Raw genomic sequence first — 14117 nt, forward strand, 5'->3', positions numbered from 1 at the left:
TGGAACTTATCTGTGTTCATGTCAAAAAATTGTTGCAGCTTTAAATAAATATATATCAATGTATATTTGTTGTATATATTAGATAGATATACATATATCTAACATATATTAAATCATATTTATTAAATTCATATTTTAAAATTTATTATTTTTCCGTAATTGATGTGGAAAAAAAATCGTTGCTAATATTTATTAATATGAACAATTTATTCAATCATAGGTATTTTTAAAACGCTGATAACATTATTTGATATCATGTTTTTTATATTATCAGTTAAGTATAAGGCGATAATCAACACATAACTAAGTCATTAGATATTTTTGTTATATCAGTTCCAAATTATCCACTAATTTTTAAGGTTGTGTTTCAAGTTTCAATAGTTTTATTAAAAAATAACAAAGCACCATGCTCAATTACGAGCAAAATATATTTAAGCTACAAAAGGAGCGATCTATAGAACAGAAAAAAGTTTTTACAAAATGGATTAATCATCAGCTACGTAATGTATGTAACTATATATATATATATATACGTATATACTATATACCTAAAAAAATGCTAAAACACTTATAATGTAATTTAAAATGTTTTAGATCGGCCTTCATTTAGATGATTTATATAATGATTTGAGGGATGGTAAAATTCTGTTGAAGCTACTGGAATACCTTAGTGGAGAAAATATAGCATCTTTCCATAAGAGTCAGATGAAAATCTTCAAGATTGAAAATATCAATAATTGTCTTGCTTTTATAAAACATAAGGTATGTTAAATAAAAGATAATTATTTTAATAAAGTATAATATATTATATATGAATATACATTAATTTTCAGGGATTAAATTTACAATCGATCAGTGCAGAAAACGTTTATGATGGTGATCCTGATTTAATCCTCGGTCTTATTTGGACGATAATTCTACGTTTCCAAATCGAAAATATTTCAATTAATGTCGTATGTATTATATTTCACTATAAACTTTTAAAAATGTTTATCTTTATACTCATTTTATTAGGATGAGAGCAACATAAATTCGAAAAAGAAAACTTCCAAAGACGCTTTGTTACTGTGGTGTCAACGACGGACAAGATGTTATAAAAATGTTAAAATTAATAATTTTGGAACGTCATGGACTTCAGGTCTTGCTTTTAACGCTTTGATTCATACTCATAAACCAAATTTGTTTGATTATGAATCTTTAAATCCAATTGCACATAAAGATAACTTAGAGCATGCGCTTAACATTGCCGATAAGCAATTTGGAATACCAAAATTGCTTGAAGCTGAAGGTGTGTTAATTTGTATGTTTAATAGTGTTATAATATTTAATTCTTTATGATACTTTTTTAGATATTGAACGAAATATTAGCAACGAAGAATCAATAGTCACATATCTGACTAGTTACTTTCACAATTTTTCATCTATGGTACATTATGAAAAACTTGAAGTACAGGAAGTACAGAAGCTGACGGCTGAAGTATACGTAGAAACACCACAAACAGTGGAAATATATGAAGAAAAACCACAAGTTGTTGAGGAACTGGCTGGTAAAGAGAAAACTATAGGAGAGGAAGAAAAAATACAAGAAAATGTTGAAGTAGAAGAAGAAATACAAATTGTAGACGTAAAACCGGATAAAAAACAAGTCATCAAAGGGCAGCAAGAAATCCAAGGAACTAGTGAAGAACAGAAAACAAATGTTGAGGTATGTGAAATAAAACAAGACTGTTCTGAATGCGATGAATTAAAAGAAAATCAACAAACTATAGAGCAAGATCCGAAAGAGCAAGAAACTTCTGAAGAAGAAAGACAGCAAAAACAAGAGGGTAATATACAATGTGTTGTAGGCAAAGGCAAAGTAGAAATAAATATAGAAATACAAGATGAAAACCTAGGAATTGTAAAAGAAGAGGAACAAAAATTAAAAGATACTGTAGACGCAGATAAAGAAGAACAACAATGCATTGATAGTATAAACCAAGTTGTTGAATGTATAGAAAAACTCTCTGATGGACTGGAAAAAGATATTGTAGAACAACAAGAGGAAAAGGAAACTGAGGAAGGACTAGGAGAAAGATCGCAAAAAAATGTTGAGCTACAGGAAGGCAAACAACATTGTTTTGAATGGGACGATGTAAAACAATCTGTTAAAGAACAGAAACAATCCCAACAAATTATAGATTGTCATGAAGAAAAATCGCAAGAAACATCTGAATTACAAGAGGAAAAAGAGCAAATTCTTGTCGAGGAAGATCAGAAACACAACAATGTAGAAGTACTGGAACAAATTCTAAAAAATATTGAAGTAGATGAAATACAAGAACAGTGTGTTGTTAATGAAGAAGGAGAACAGTTAATTATTGAAGACCGAGGTGAAAAACTACATACTATAGAAGGACAGAAACAAAAGCAACAAGTACCTTCTGAATTACAAGAAGACACCCAGCAGATAATTGGAGATCAAGTAGAAAAACACAACACAGTAGAATTAGTGGAACAAAAACAAATAGAAGAAGTACAAGAACAATGTGTTGTTAATGAAGGAGAACAGTTAATTATCGAAGACCGAGAAGGAAATCTACATATTGTAGGACAGAAACAAAACCAGCAAGAACTTTGTGAACGGCAGGAAGAGAAACAGCACATAATTGACGAGCAGTATGAAAAATACAACAATTTGAATGTACTAGAACAAAAACCGAAAAATATTGTAGAAGTACATAAAGAAAGAAAACAGACTTTTGAAACGCTAGATGGTAAAAACCAATGTTTTAATGATGAACAAGAAAAACAGCAAATGAGTATAGAACAAGAAGAAGGAGAAGTAGAAAAACAATGTATTATTATAGAACCAAATGAAAAAGAAAATACTTTTGAAAAGGAGAAACAAATTAAAAATTCAATAGAAACTGTTGAAGTATCTAAAGAAATGCAAGAAATTATAGAAGGAGAAGAACAAGCAATAAAATTTGAAGAAAAACAACACAATGTAGAGGGAGAGGAACAAAAATTACAAATTTTTTTTGAAATAGCAGAAAAGAAACAACAAAAAAAAGTTGAAAAAGGAAAGCAACATGGTTCTGAAGAACAGGGACCAAATTCGCAAAGAAGTGTCGAAGTACAAGGAGAAAATCATCACACATTTAAAGAACGTGAAACAAAGCAACAACGCATTGAAGTTGAAGAAGAACAAGAAGAGTATAAAAAAAGTATGATATTATTTAATTATTTATTTTATTAAAAAATACTAATTCTACGTAGTTTTCACTCCATTTATCCAGTCAATTTTACCACTGCCAATAATAATCGTGAAAATTCCACTTTTAGACCGTCTCAACAATGATGATCTAACTCGTCCTCTGTCGGAAGCTTCTTCAATGGTTGGGTTACCTTCACCGTTTGATGACTTTCTCATGTACCTTTTCATCATAGTGCTATTGTCTATCAATGGCACTACTTTTGTATTGTTTTGGCGCTATCTGTGAATCGAAGCCACTGACGCTGAAGAGTATTTGATCAGAAAGACTCCAGCCATTATTAAAAAGAGCTGCATAAGAACGACGGTCAAGACGAAACTGATTAACGCAACTCGTTTTGAATTCACAACATTGATACAGACGGAGTAACAACCCTTAAATATATTTAAAAAATATTTAATAATTAGTTTTATTTTATTTTATATTTTCATACTTACTTGACTGTAAAAATTGTCATAAAATAAACAATTTCTATCAATATTACTATTATTGCAACAAGACGTCGGATACCATATTTCATTTTGATCATCGCTTATAAAATCTCTAAATAAAAATAAATAAATATTACAAATTTTGAATTATAATTAATATATTATATTTGTACACACCCACTATTATTGATACCACAACATTCTAGAATAGAAAATATTTTGTCACATATAAAAGTGATCATGTTACTTCCTGATTGATTTTTATATCCAGTTCTAATCACTTCTATTAACCAATTTTTAATTAAACCATCCGCCTGAAAATATAATATAAATAAATTAAAATTATTATAAATAGTATTATTAATGAATATATAAACCTCTTTTTCATATAGAATTATCAATAATCCACAAATAATTTCTATTATCAAAAGTGCTATTGTTCCGATGATGAACTGTAATTTAAAAAAATGGATATTTGTACTGTACTATAATTATGTAATACAATATAAAATGCTAATGATACTGACCATAATTAGATAAACATATTTTTCAAACACACTGCCAATAAATCCCAAAAGTCCATAAAAAGTAATAGCAGAATCAAAAATTAATAACTTATAAAATAATGATTTTGATTGGTCGATACTGCCATCTAGTAACTAAAAAAATATTATTATTAGAAAATTTAATTTTCAACTTTCGACTATGAAATTACAAAATCTATCTGATATGATAACAATTTAATATTGTTTTATGTATGAAATCGTCCATTAACAGGATTATTCTATATAGATTATAAAAGTATATCGATTTTTAAAATTGCTCTCTGCTTTAGTAATAATAATTATCACAAAAGGGCAATTACGTATATATGTATATATATTATATAAAACTTGCGTATGTATATATTTTTTATTTGTTTCCATAATAAATAAAATATAATTTAATAATTTATGTATTCGTCCTATTAAAGTTTCTGGTGTGTGAAAGAACTCTTTTCAGCGTGTAGTTTCAACGTGTGGCTAAGCATTGTCGTACAGTAATATGATCTAAAAAGTGTCGGGACCACCCGAAATCGTTGCGACGAAATTAGTCACAAGAACTGTAGAAAATAGATTTATTTTTGTGCTTTGGATTTTCTAAGAACAAAGTTTTTCTCGTTGGTGTTATACAAACGATTGCGAACATCCATTAAACCGTATCCATTAACAGTTGCAAAGAATTTGAAAAAATATCAACGGGGCGCCCAAATATCTCCGCCGAAAATTTTATAGAATTACGATAGTACTCAGATAAAGTCTATCTAAATCTTTACTAGACAATAACAAATAGCCTGCTTCAGCCTCAAATCCGTACTGAGTAACTTCCATCAGGAATATATGCGTCCTTCAAGGATTTTTTTCAGATACTTTTCAGATACTCAGAACTTGATATAGAACTACCACTTTTTTCTAACGTGGAATAAACGAGGCCAGCCGAAACACTATGGCTAAAATTAAATCATGTGTACTATTTAAAGTAAAGAAATATACATAATACAACATCCTAACCATAAAGCGAAAAATATTTTTTCTGATGCAGTAAAAACTTTCGCATAGTGAGCTGTGACGTTATGAAATTTCTGCGATATATAACAATAAATACATTTATAAACAGCTCTATAAAGTACGTAAAAACCTATATAAAAACAATAATCATTCTTTGATAAATAAAAAATAATTTTATAGTAAATATTGTCTCAAAAAATGGAAAAAGTAATGTAAAAAAGTATTATTATTCATTGTGTCCTAAATCGTATGATACAATTTCAGAATTAATAACATGTATAATATATGGGGGTGTTAGCATCGCGTGCTAGAAACTAAATGCAAAGGTTCTGAATATTTAAGGAAGCAAGGAACACAAATTGTGGGGGGGAAATAGCCAAGACCTGCATTTTTAAAGATCCAGAAGGGTCAATACTCTAGCCTGACATTCGTGATAAACATTTCATCTTTATTTATTTGTGATCTCAGACATTCGGTGCATTATTTATTTACCACCATGTTCCCTGCATCCCTTTTTGGAACAGGACCTCGACAACAGTCTGCCGCAATATGGCTGTAATTCGTTTCCGTCAATCCTAAAATGTTTATAAAACTTTTATAGTCGTACAGGATCCACGCGTTCGTTGATAAAACGACAATTCCAAATGTCTGTAAAATTCAAATAAATTTAATGAGACAATACACATTGCGCTACTGCATAAATATACTCACTAAAACAACAGTAGAAAAATTAATCAAGAGCGCTTTGCATATGAAAATGCAACAACCCATTTTATGCCTGTCTATTGATAGAATAAAATAATTTTATGATGGCATGTGAAATGAATTCATGTACGCGTGAAAAAATGAGATCGATGTTTGACCAATTGACCTAATTCTATCAGGTCATCAGATATTGTGTGGTAATAATTAGTAATAAAATAATTTACTTAAATATTTTTATTGGTCCAATTTTAAATTGCTATTTAAAGGTAAATATTATTTCTAATATTTTTATATTGTGTTCATATTATTATAAAAATTACAATCGAGTGAAAAAATTCCCGTTCTATTGTTTTTTTTTTGTTACTTATTATTTTTTTCAACCCAAATTGCGACCATACCCCATGAAAACTAGAACACGACTGGTGGAAAATAGGTTTTAATGCAATCGCGTGCCGTTGCGTGCATTTTCACCCTGGGGGTAGAATACGTTATCGTTTCTGACAAAAGTCTGAAAAGAAATCGTAAGACATTAAAGAAATCATGAAAGATTGATATCTGCATAGAAAAGTATTTTTATGGTCGATTGTTACGACCAAATGATGCATTATTATTTCTTCTTCCTTTTCTTTTTTTCTTCATCTTCTTTAAAAATACCATTCAAAACGTCGTGGTGTTACCAGTAAGATTAAATAAATACTGATCAATTCAGTGATGCAGACAAAAATGCTCTAAAAATGCTCTAAAAATGCTCTAAAAATGGTTGCCGTATTATTGCGCAAATAAAAATTGCGCACACGTAAATTCCACACAACGAAAATTTTGAGCATATGTGATGGTTTGTCAAAATTTCACTTTTATTTCCAACTGCCTAGTATTTTAAAGTAAAAAATTGTGTAATTATAGGAAATGTAAGTGTATCATCCCAATAAAAATACTAATATGATAGTAATATATTTTTTAAACATGATAGCTTTAAATTAAGTGTTTTTTATATATATTTAAGTATTCTTAAATATGTATGTGTATATTGATCATGTATCATCAGAATTTTTGTTGTTTGAAATTTTCGTTAGCGCAATAATCACTGAACATATAAAAATATATTTTAGATGCTTTCATTTGGAATATATTAAAAATATTTCAATTTTCATACTTTTGCAGCGCTGTGAGTTATTACAAATATCTATATCTATTTCAAAGATTTTAAATATATTTCATAACTTACTATTTTCTAATGTCTATAAACTACGTCTTGTAGCAGATTTTCATTTGCTCCGAAAAATTTTTTTCAAATCATTACAAAATCCATGAACGAAAAACACAAAACACAATTTGTTTCTAGTAAAACTACCGAAAAAATATTTGCTGAGATCTTTGATAAAAAAATTATTATCTTGATGTATGTTAGTATATGTGAACTTTACAAAAACATATGTTCGAATATGAATATTTTTAAAGTTTGTGGAAATAGTTTTAGAGAAATAAATTTTGAAAATTTTATTTATAAATTAAAATGTGATAAAGTGATCTATAGGGTCCTAAGCTCTATGTATATTTTGCATAAGTGATAAGGCGGCTGTAGTCATTAAATTGACGAAAGGACATTTTTTTTCGTAATTAATGCAACACGATGGCCTTCTTTTAACTCTATATATCCAGAAATTCCGCCATAAAGGGTTAATATTTGTCACTACATCTTTTCTCTATTTATAAATATCACAAGCTGTAAGATAGTGACCTTATTTTTTAAACAAACGTTAAAAAAATATGCATTCGTACAAAAAGAGGGGAGACACCGAGACAGACACAAATCTAAAATTGTACACATACCAAATTTGCCCTTAAAAGCTGACGCACATGACGCGCACGTGTTGTATAGCGATTGGAAACAAAAAAATGCAGGAAACTTCAGATAGCAAATCGGTAAATTTAGCAAACTTCGAAGGGGCTACAAAATATGGCGAGCAGATGGATGGACAAGCTGCAGAATCGCCAGGCGTGTATTGAACCCTGGAGTATTTTCGTTAAAAACATCAAAGGATACTTTGAGTAATGTTTAAATTTAGTACTTAGTGCTAACAACGTTCTGAAAAATGATAGTTCAATAGAAAACAATGTTTTCGTGAAAAGTAGATAGAACAACTGATTATTATACATAAATCTCTCGGTTTAGGTGTTTTAAAAAACCTGAAAGTGCTGGGAGTTAATTTGACTCGACAGTGTGTTATTTACTACATACTTGATAATAATATTTATCAAATCACGAACAGTAACATATATATTAAAAATATATCTCTAAATGTTTATAAAATAAAAAAATGTCCTTGCGCTATGGTTGCCTAGGCTTACCATAATTGTTTGCAAACCATGACAAAATAATATTTAAAAAATATATAAATCAATTATAGAATTAAAAACGATTAGATGCCTTTATGGTCGATGTGAGTTCCACAGCCCACTCCAGATATAAATAGTAAGTACGCCTTATTTAGTCCTTTGCTCTTTAACACATCCAAAATTAATATTACAGTTGTAGAAATGCATTCGAACGTATTAAAGTTTATATTATTAGCGACAATATATCAAACACGCAAAAGTAGTTTTGTTGGCAGTAATTAATAATTTGTTGCCAATTGAATCAGAACATTTATTCATTTATTTAAATCATCCGTTACAACATGACAGGCGTTAGCTCAATGCGTTACAACGGGTAAATCAACAACTACTACGTAGGTAGTGAGATGCAAGTTTGAATATTAGTGACATCTGTTTTATTAAACATGAACTATATTATAGCTTAAAATCAATATAAAAACTTAAAAGCAATTGTGAAGCATTAGGTTAACCTTTCAGGTCACGATGGTCATAATTTTAATAAATAAATATGTAACTATTCGTGACCTAGCTCGATTATATTTTGATTATTCATCACAATATTCAACCGCGAGATTTCGAAAGTCTGGGAAAACTTATCTTTGATGATCGATAGGAAATACAATTATGGAATAATCAGTAATACCGATCTTCTAGACACGCTATAAATTGAAAAACACTAGGGTCGAACGCAGGTCTTTCATGTATTAGTAATTGTCTTTAATTTTAATAAGTGTCTTTTTTGATTAAAACTCTTATAATTAGCCCACATATTGCTTGATTGACTAACTAGTGACCTGTGTTCCAAGCCTTAGAAATTGTTTATATATACTAGATTATATATAAATTATGTTTGAGGCCCATCAAGTTCTGTAAGCCCAAGCGCGTGCCTCATGCGCTTTTGGGGTAATCCGCCATTGTCCATGGTCATTTTGAACATACACTGAAAGCACAACAACTTAAACTGAAATGTCAGTTTTGATAACCGAATAAAACAATCGCTTCTACTTTTACCAATCTTGGTTTCCATCTAATTCCCGTATTATAATTTTAGCCTTTGGGCAGAATGCTAAAAACTTACTTAACAAAAACGCAGCAAAAATTATGTGTGATTTTCTGATATTATCATTGAGCCACTCAATATTAAACAATATTAAATATATACTAATTTTCGTCGCCCCTAAAATAAGGAGCCCGCGTGTCTTGCACTTCTTGTACGCTGGCCAAGCGCGACCATAGATTACTGTATTTATTTTCTAAAAAGATTTTAAGGGGGAGGGGATAGTTTTGTAACTACGTATATCGCTCACGATTTTTCAATTATCGACCAGTCCCCAAATCCATCTCTGCGGTATACATATAATATATGAATATTTGATTAACTTATATGATGTTAAATTTTGTATAATGGCAACCCAAAATCGGTATTGGCCAACAATCTTCGGTTCGCGATAGTCGCGCGCGTTCAAATTCAAAATGCAGTGTCTCCCACTTCCGCCAGATGTCAGGTCGGCTCTTGCACCGGCGCCGGCGGTGAGGCTGCGAGTTCGCGCGAAAGACTTGCGAAAGAAACGGGAAAGAAAGGAGAAAGACGAAAGAATGCGAAACTGCGGACGAAAGACGAAAACGGACAACGCATTGGATCGACAATGCAAAAGAGTTGTCCTTATTTGAGGAGCGCCGGCGACGCGGCCGGCCGTCGAGTTATCGGCGCCAGAGCGGAACGGCAATATACCAGAAGCTAAGGCTAGAGCGAGACGGACGCACGCTCTCAACAGTTGCGGAGCGAGATTCCTCAAACTGCCGTGGCCGTCGACTTTTAAATGTTTTTAACACCTTCGCAGCCACCCGTTTCGTTTTCAATAAATTACTAGTTAAAACATTATTAAATATTAAATGTAAGAAATATAAATCTTAAATGAATTTATACATTATATGTAAAAAGTTAAATTTGATTATTAGATTTAAAAACTAAAAATGTTTTTATTTTACAAGCACTTTATAATCATAATTCAGAAATTGAAGTAATTTAACATTAAACAACTTATTTATTTGATATAGGCTCACAATTATTTAATAGAGGTGTTTTTCGTAATATTCAATCATTGTTTAATTTACACTATCGTATTATTTATTGGAGGATACGGGTTATTAATATAATGAAGATTTCCATTTTAATATTTCTTTCTCAATAATCTGACGACGTGGAAAGCAGACATCCATTTGTTGTCATTGAAAATTTTCATTTTATTTATAGAAATATCTATATATAATAAAATATAAATATATAATTTTTTACTACGTACTTAATAAAGTACGTGGTAATTGCTGTAGTATTAATAATATTAGTAATATCAGTTAAGTTTGTTAGCCAGCCTGTTCTGCCATCTTGTTTCAAATTGACGGCTTGTAAATATCTAGAAGAAAATAAATATTTATTGAAAAAATAAATTATTTCTCTTTTAATGTGATATTGCTGATGTACCATATGAGCTTCAAATGTTGACAGTGACAGAATTCTTGAACTTCGATCTAATAATGAAGCGCGAGTTGAATTTGGGAGAAAAGAATATATGTCATATTTTTAGATGTCGCTGCCTGTTGCAACCACCTATCTTTGCGAGCAAGAAATTTTCTATTTGATGAATTTAGAAACACAGCAGAGAAATAAATTGAGCCCCGAAAACAGGATTAAAATTGTTCTGATATCAAAATACCCCAATTATGAAGGTATAGTATCAAAAATGAAACAATATTATTTCTACAAAAGCTAAAATGAAAATGTTTTTAAATGAATCCTTTTGTTTCATAATAAGAATATAAATTTATGTTATACTTTTTATATTATTAACTGTATTATTTGTATAAATTAACATTTTTATTTAAAAATAATAAATGATTTTTTTTCTTCCTTTGTTTTTTGTTTAAAAATAAAATATAAAAATATTTTTATTCTATTTTTGAATTTCTTAATTTTTCGAGAGGCGCTTAAAGAAACGCCAGCGTCGGGCGCGAAAAGTTTGCGGCATCGAGTGCGCAACGTGTTGACCGGTGCATGTATGCGTGTTATTTACGTTCAGTTGGCGGCAAGCGAGCGTCGGTGGTGTGCCGGTGTGTCGCGCCAAGTTCGCCGCAGTCTGCGCCCCGTTCGTTCACCGTTACGTTTTACGATCACCTCTCGCCTGCTACAGCGGGACGAGCGCCGGAACGCGGCCCCACAGGTGCCACAAAACTTTTAAACAACCCCTACCCAGCTAGCTTCTTTAAACCCTCCCTCCCCCTCTACCGCCACCGGACGCCGCGCGCCTTTCGCCTGTCAAATTTTTGTTTTTATTTTATTTGGCCATAGACGTTTAGGATTCATTTCGGCGCCATCTTATCTGACGTGACATAAATTCACGCAAACAATATTTTTTTTAAATATTTAGTTCTACTATATAGGTGTATGAATATCGCTACTATCTCGTGCCGATAAGACGCCACCGATTCGCGTCAAGTGTGTAATTTTCTTACAATGTGAGTCATATTTAGGGTTGTCACAGCCCCCGTTTCCGGGTTTGAATTTCAAACGATGTTGCCATTTGATAAACAAAGTCGAATTAACGAAATGTGTATTGTGCTTCGTGAGTTGAAATAGCGTTTTTTAAAAAGAGGAGTCTTGTACATTGACAAATTTATTATATTTGTTTGTATAATGTTCAATTTACTAAGAATTATTTTTAATCTAATATGAATATCTTATGTTAACGTTTTTTATCAAATTCTGAAGAAATGTGTTATCAAAATATATATAACATGTAACAAGTCTTGCTTATTAGTTAAGTGACTTACTCAAAGCTTGTGAAAATAGTTCAACACATATTTTTTTTAACCGTTCAAAAAAGTTCCCGTCAAGTTTGTATGTTTGTTTATATATACATTGATTTATAAAAGTAAAGTGTAGCTAGTTTTTGTAATAAAATAGTTGGTCAATATTGTATAGTATTGTATTTTTCGGTGTGATTATGACATGACAGTGTTCTTTAATTGATGGTATTAAAAATTAAGGTTATTATAGAAAGGTGTGCTATATATTATCTTTATCGCTTTATTTTGAATGACTTGGAGTTTAGAAACAAGTGTATTACTAGTATTACTCCACATCGGGCAAATGTATATTATTAGCGGTCTAATTACTTGTTTATAGAATACGATTGTATTTTTCATTCTAATTATTGGACTTAGGGTCGCAATGACAGCACGCCCTGTAGAACTGATGTATGTATGTGATTTATTATGCCATATACGATATACGGTTTAGATTAGGAGAAGCTAGAAAAATATAATCAGTGGTAATTGATCGAAATTATAATTATGATAATCATTAATCCCGACCACTTAGCTGTCACTCACTAACTTATATCTGAAAGACCTTATACAGACTTTATATTGCATTTCTACGAAGTACCATTTCATAATGCATAATATCTAGCAACGCATATCATTATTCTCTGTTTAAATATAAGGACAATTTAAATGAGCCATATATAAATTAATTGTTCCATAAAACGAATCGTTTGAGCATTACTGTTTGAAAAAAAATCCGAAGAAAATATATCCAAAGATTTACCTTACATAAATACACAAACAATTCGTTTTATGGAATAAAGTATCTTATATATAATTGTTCTAAGCCTTTACTTAAATGCACATATAAAATAATTCTCTGTTAAATAGCACCCTTTAAATATCAATAGTCAGTCAGCATATAACTAACCATTTAATATGATATATCTATAAAACTTTATTTCAATTTATATTATATAACATTGTTGACATTATTTTTTATTAGGGCTACTATTTTTTTTAAATAGCCGCTATTTTGAAACAATATGATAATTATGAATCCCACATATGATAAAAATAGTTCGTTTCATTTTCTCTTGTAGAACATATTTAATCTTTATACATTTTTCTGTTATTTATATTTCAAAAAAGTATCATTACGATCTAATTAAAATACATCAGTTATCGTCTCTTTAAAAACCTTTATATCCCGTATAAATAACAAAAGAAGTTTTTTTTAATTTTAATTTAAATATAATTTTTATTATACATTTTTGACATATTTATTTTTTCTCTTTTATTTATTTATTGAATTAAGTAAAAAAAGCAGCGTATTTAACAAATAGAAATACAAAACGATTTCTAAAAAAACTCGATACTTCGTAACTGCTTATTGGTAGCTAATATAATACAACTAAAATCAAGAGCCTTTCCTTTACTGTAATATTCACCGAGTATACATGGCATCATATTATGTTATCTCTATAAATATGTCGAATAAAATGTACATATTCTATGTATTCCTCCACTATATCTAAACATATTAAGTTAGATAATTACAATATGTAATTAATTATCAGAAGTAACAAAAATATACATTCTATCAGCAGAATCGGGTATCAATTCACAAATACAGTCACGTGTGAGTGTTGCCAGTTGTATTTTATGCTTCGCACTTGAGTGATTATGCATTTAACATTTTTATTATTATTATTTTTGTAAATAAATATTTCCAATGCATTTACACTTTTTCAGCATTTATATTACAATAATTGTTACGTTTATACTTTGTTGTAATGTATGTTTCTTTTTTTTTAATTTTAAATCACTAATTTTTATATGTTTGCTTAGTGTACATCATCGGAGGTTTTTTGCAATGTAAAGGGAAGTTTAACTCATGTAGATCAATAAATTCTGTACATATTTTTTGTTAGTGTGTCCATGTTGACAATACAATACTATATCGCAGTTTTGATAAA

The 14117-nt window shown here is 29.9% G+C and overlaps 3 protein-coding genes and 1 long non-coding RNA gene across 19 annotated transcripts in view; 2 read left to right on the forward strand and 2 right to left on the reverse strand.

Moving 5' to 3' along the window:
- LOC148226978 (uncharacterized) overlaps nucleotides 1-3485 on the forward strand; it is an 86667-nt gene extending 83182 nt beyond the window's left edge. The window contains exons 2-7 of the mRNA XM_088201191.1: nucleotides 360-505; nucleotides 595-762; nucleotides 834-953; nucleotides 1015-1288; nucleotides 1350-3209; nucleotides 3328-3485. Of these exons, the coding sequence (XP_088057317.1) occupies nucleotides 407-505; nucleotides 595-762; nucleotides 834-953; nucleotides 1015-1288; nucleotides 1350-3209; nucleotides 3328-3485 (2679 nt within the window). The 5' untranslated portion in view covers nucleotides 360-406. The remainder of the gene's footprint in view (nucleotides 1-359; nucleotides 506-594; nucleotides 763-833; nucleotides 954-1014; nucleotides 1289-1349; nucleotides 3210-3327) is intronic.
- Nucleotides 1-14117, reverse strand: part of LOC148226975 (uncharacterized) — a 135318-nt gene that overhangs the window by 105122 nt on the left and 16079 nt on the right. The gene's annotated exons all lie outside the window — the stretch shown is intronic.
- Nucleotides 3218-6210, reverse strand: LOC148226990 (leukocyte surface antigen CD53-like). The gene is made up of 7 exons (XM_088201204.1): nucleotides 5947-6210; nucleotides 5728-5883; nucleotides 4216-4347; nucleotides 4066-4140; nucleotides 3866-4002; nucleotides 3695-3800; nucleotides 3218-3631 (listed from the first exon to the last, which is right to left on the reverse strand). The coding sequence occupies exons 1-7, from the start codon at nucleotides 6004-6006 to the stop codon at nucleotides 3476-3478; spliced, it is 822 nt and encodes a 273-aa protein (XP_088057330.1). The 5' UTR covers nucleotides 6007-6210; the 3' UTR covers nucleotides 3218-3475.
- Nucleotides 11392-14117, forward strand: part of kst (spectrin beta chain, non-erythrocytic 5 kst) — a 51443-nt gene continuing 48717 nt past the window's right edge. For all 16 annotated transcript variants that reach the window (XM_088201182.1, XM_088201187.1, XM_088201175.1 and 13 more), the window contains exon 1: nucleotides 11392-11534. The gene's annotated coding sequence lies outside the window, so the exon portion shown is untranslated. The remainder of the gene's footprint in view (nucleotides 11535-14117) is intronic.

This window comes from Plectrocnemia conspersa, unplaced genomic scaffold (genome assembly GCF_051122295.1).
Source record: "Plectrocnemia conspersa isolate PC_06_02 unplaced genomic scaffold, ASM5112229v1 ptg000013l, whole genome shotgun sequence".
Taxonomy (NCBI): Eukaryota; Metazoa; Arthropoda; class Insecta; order Trichoptera; family Polycentropodidae; genus Plectrocnemia; species Plectrocnemia conspersa.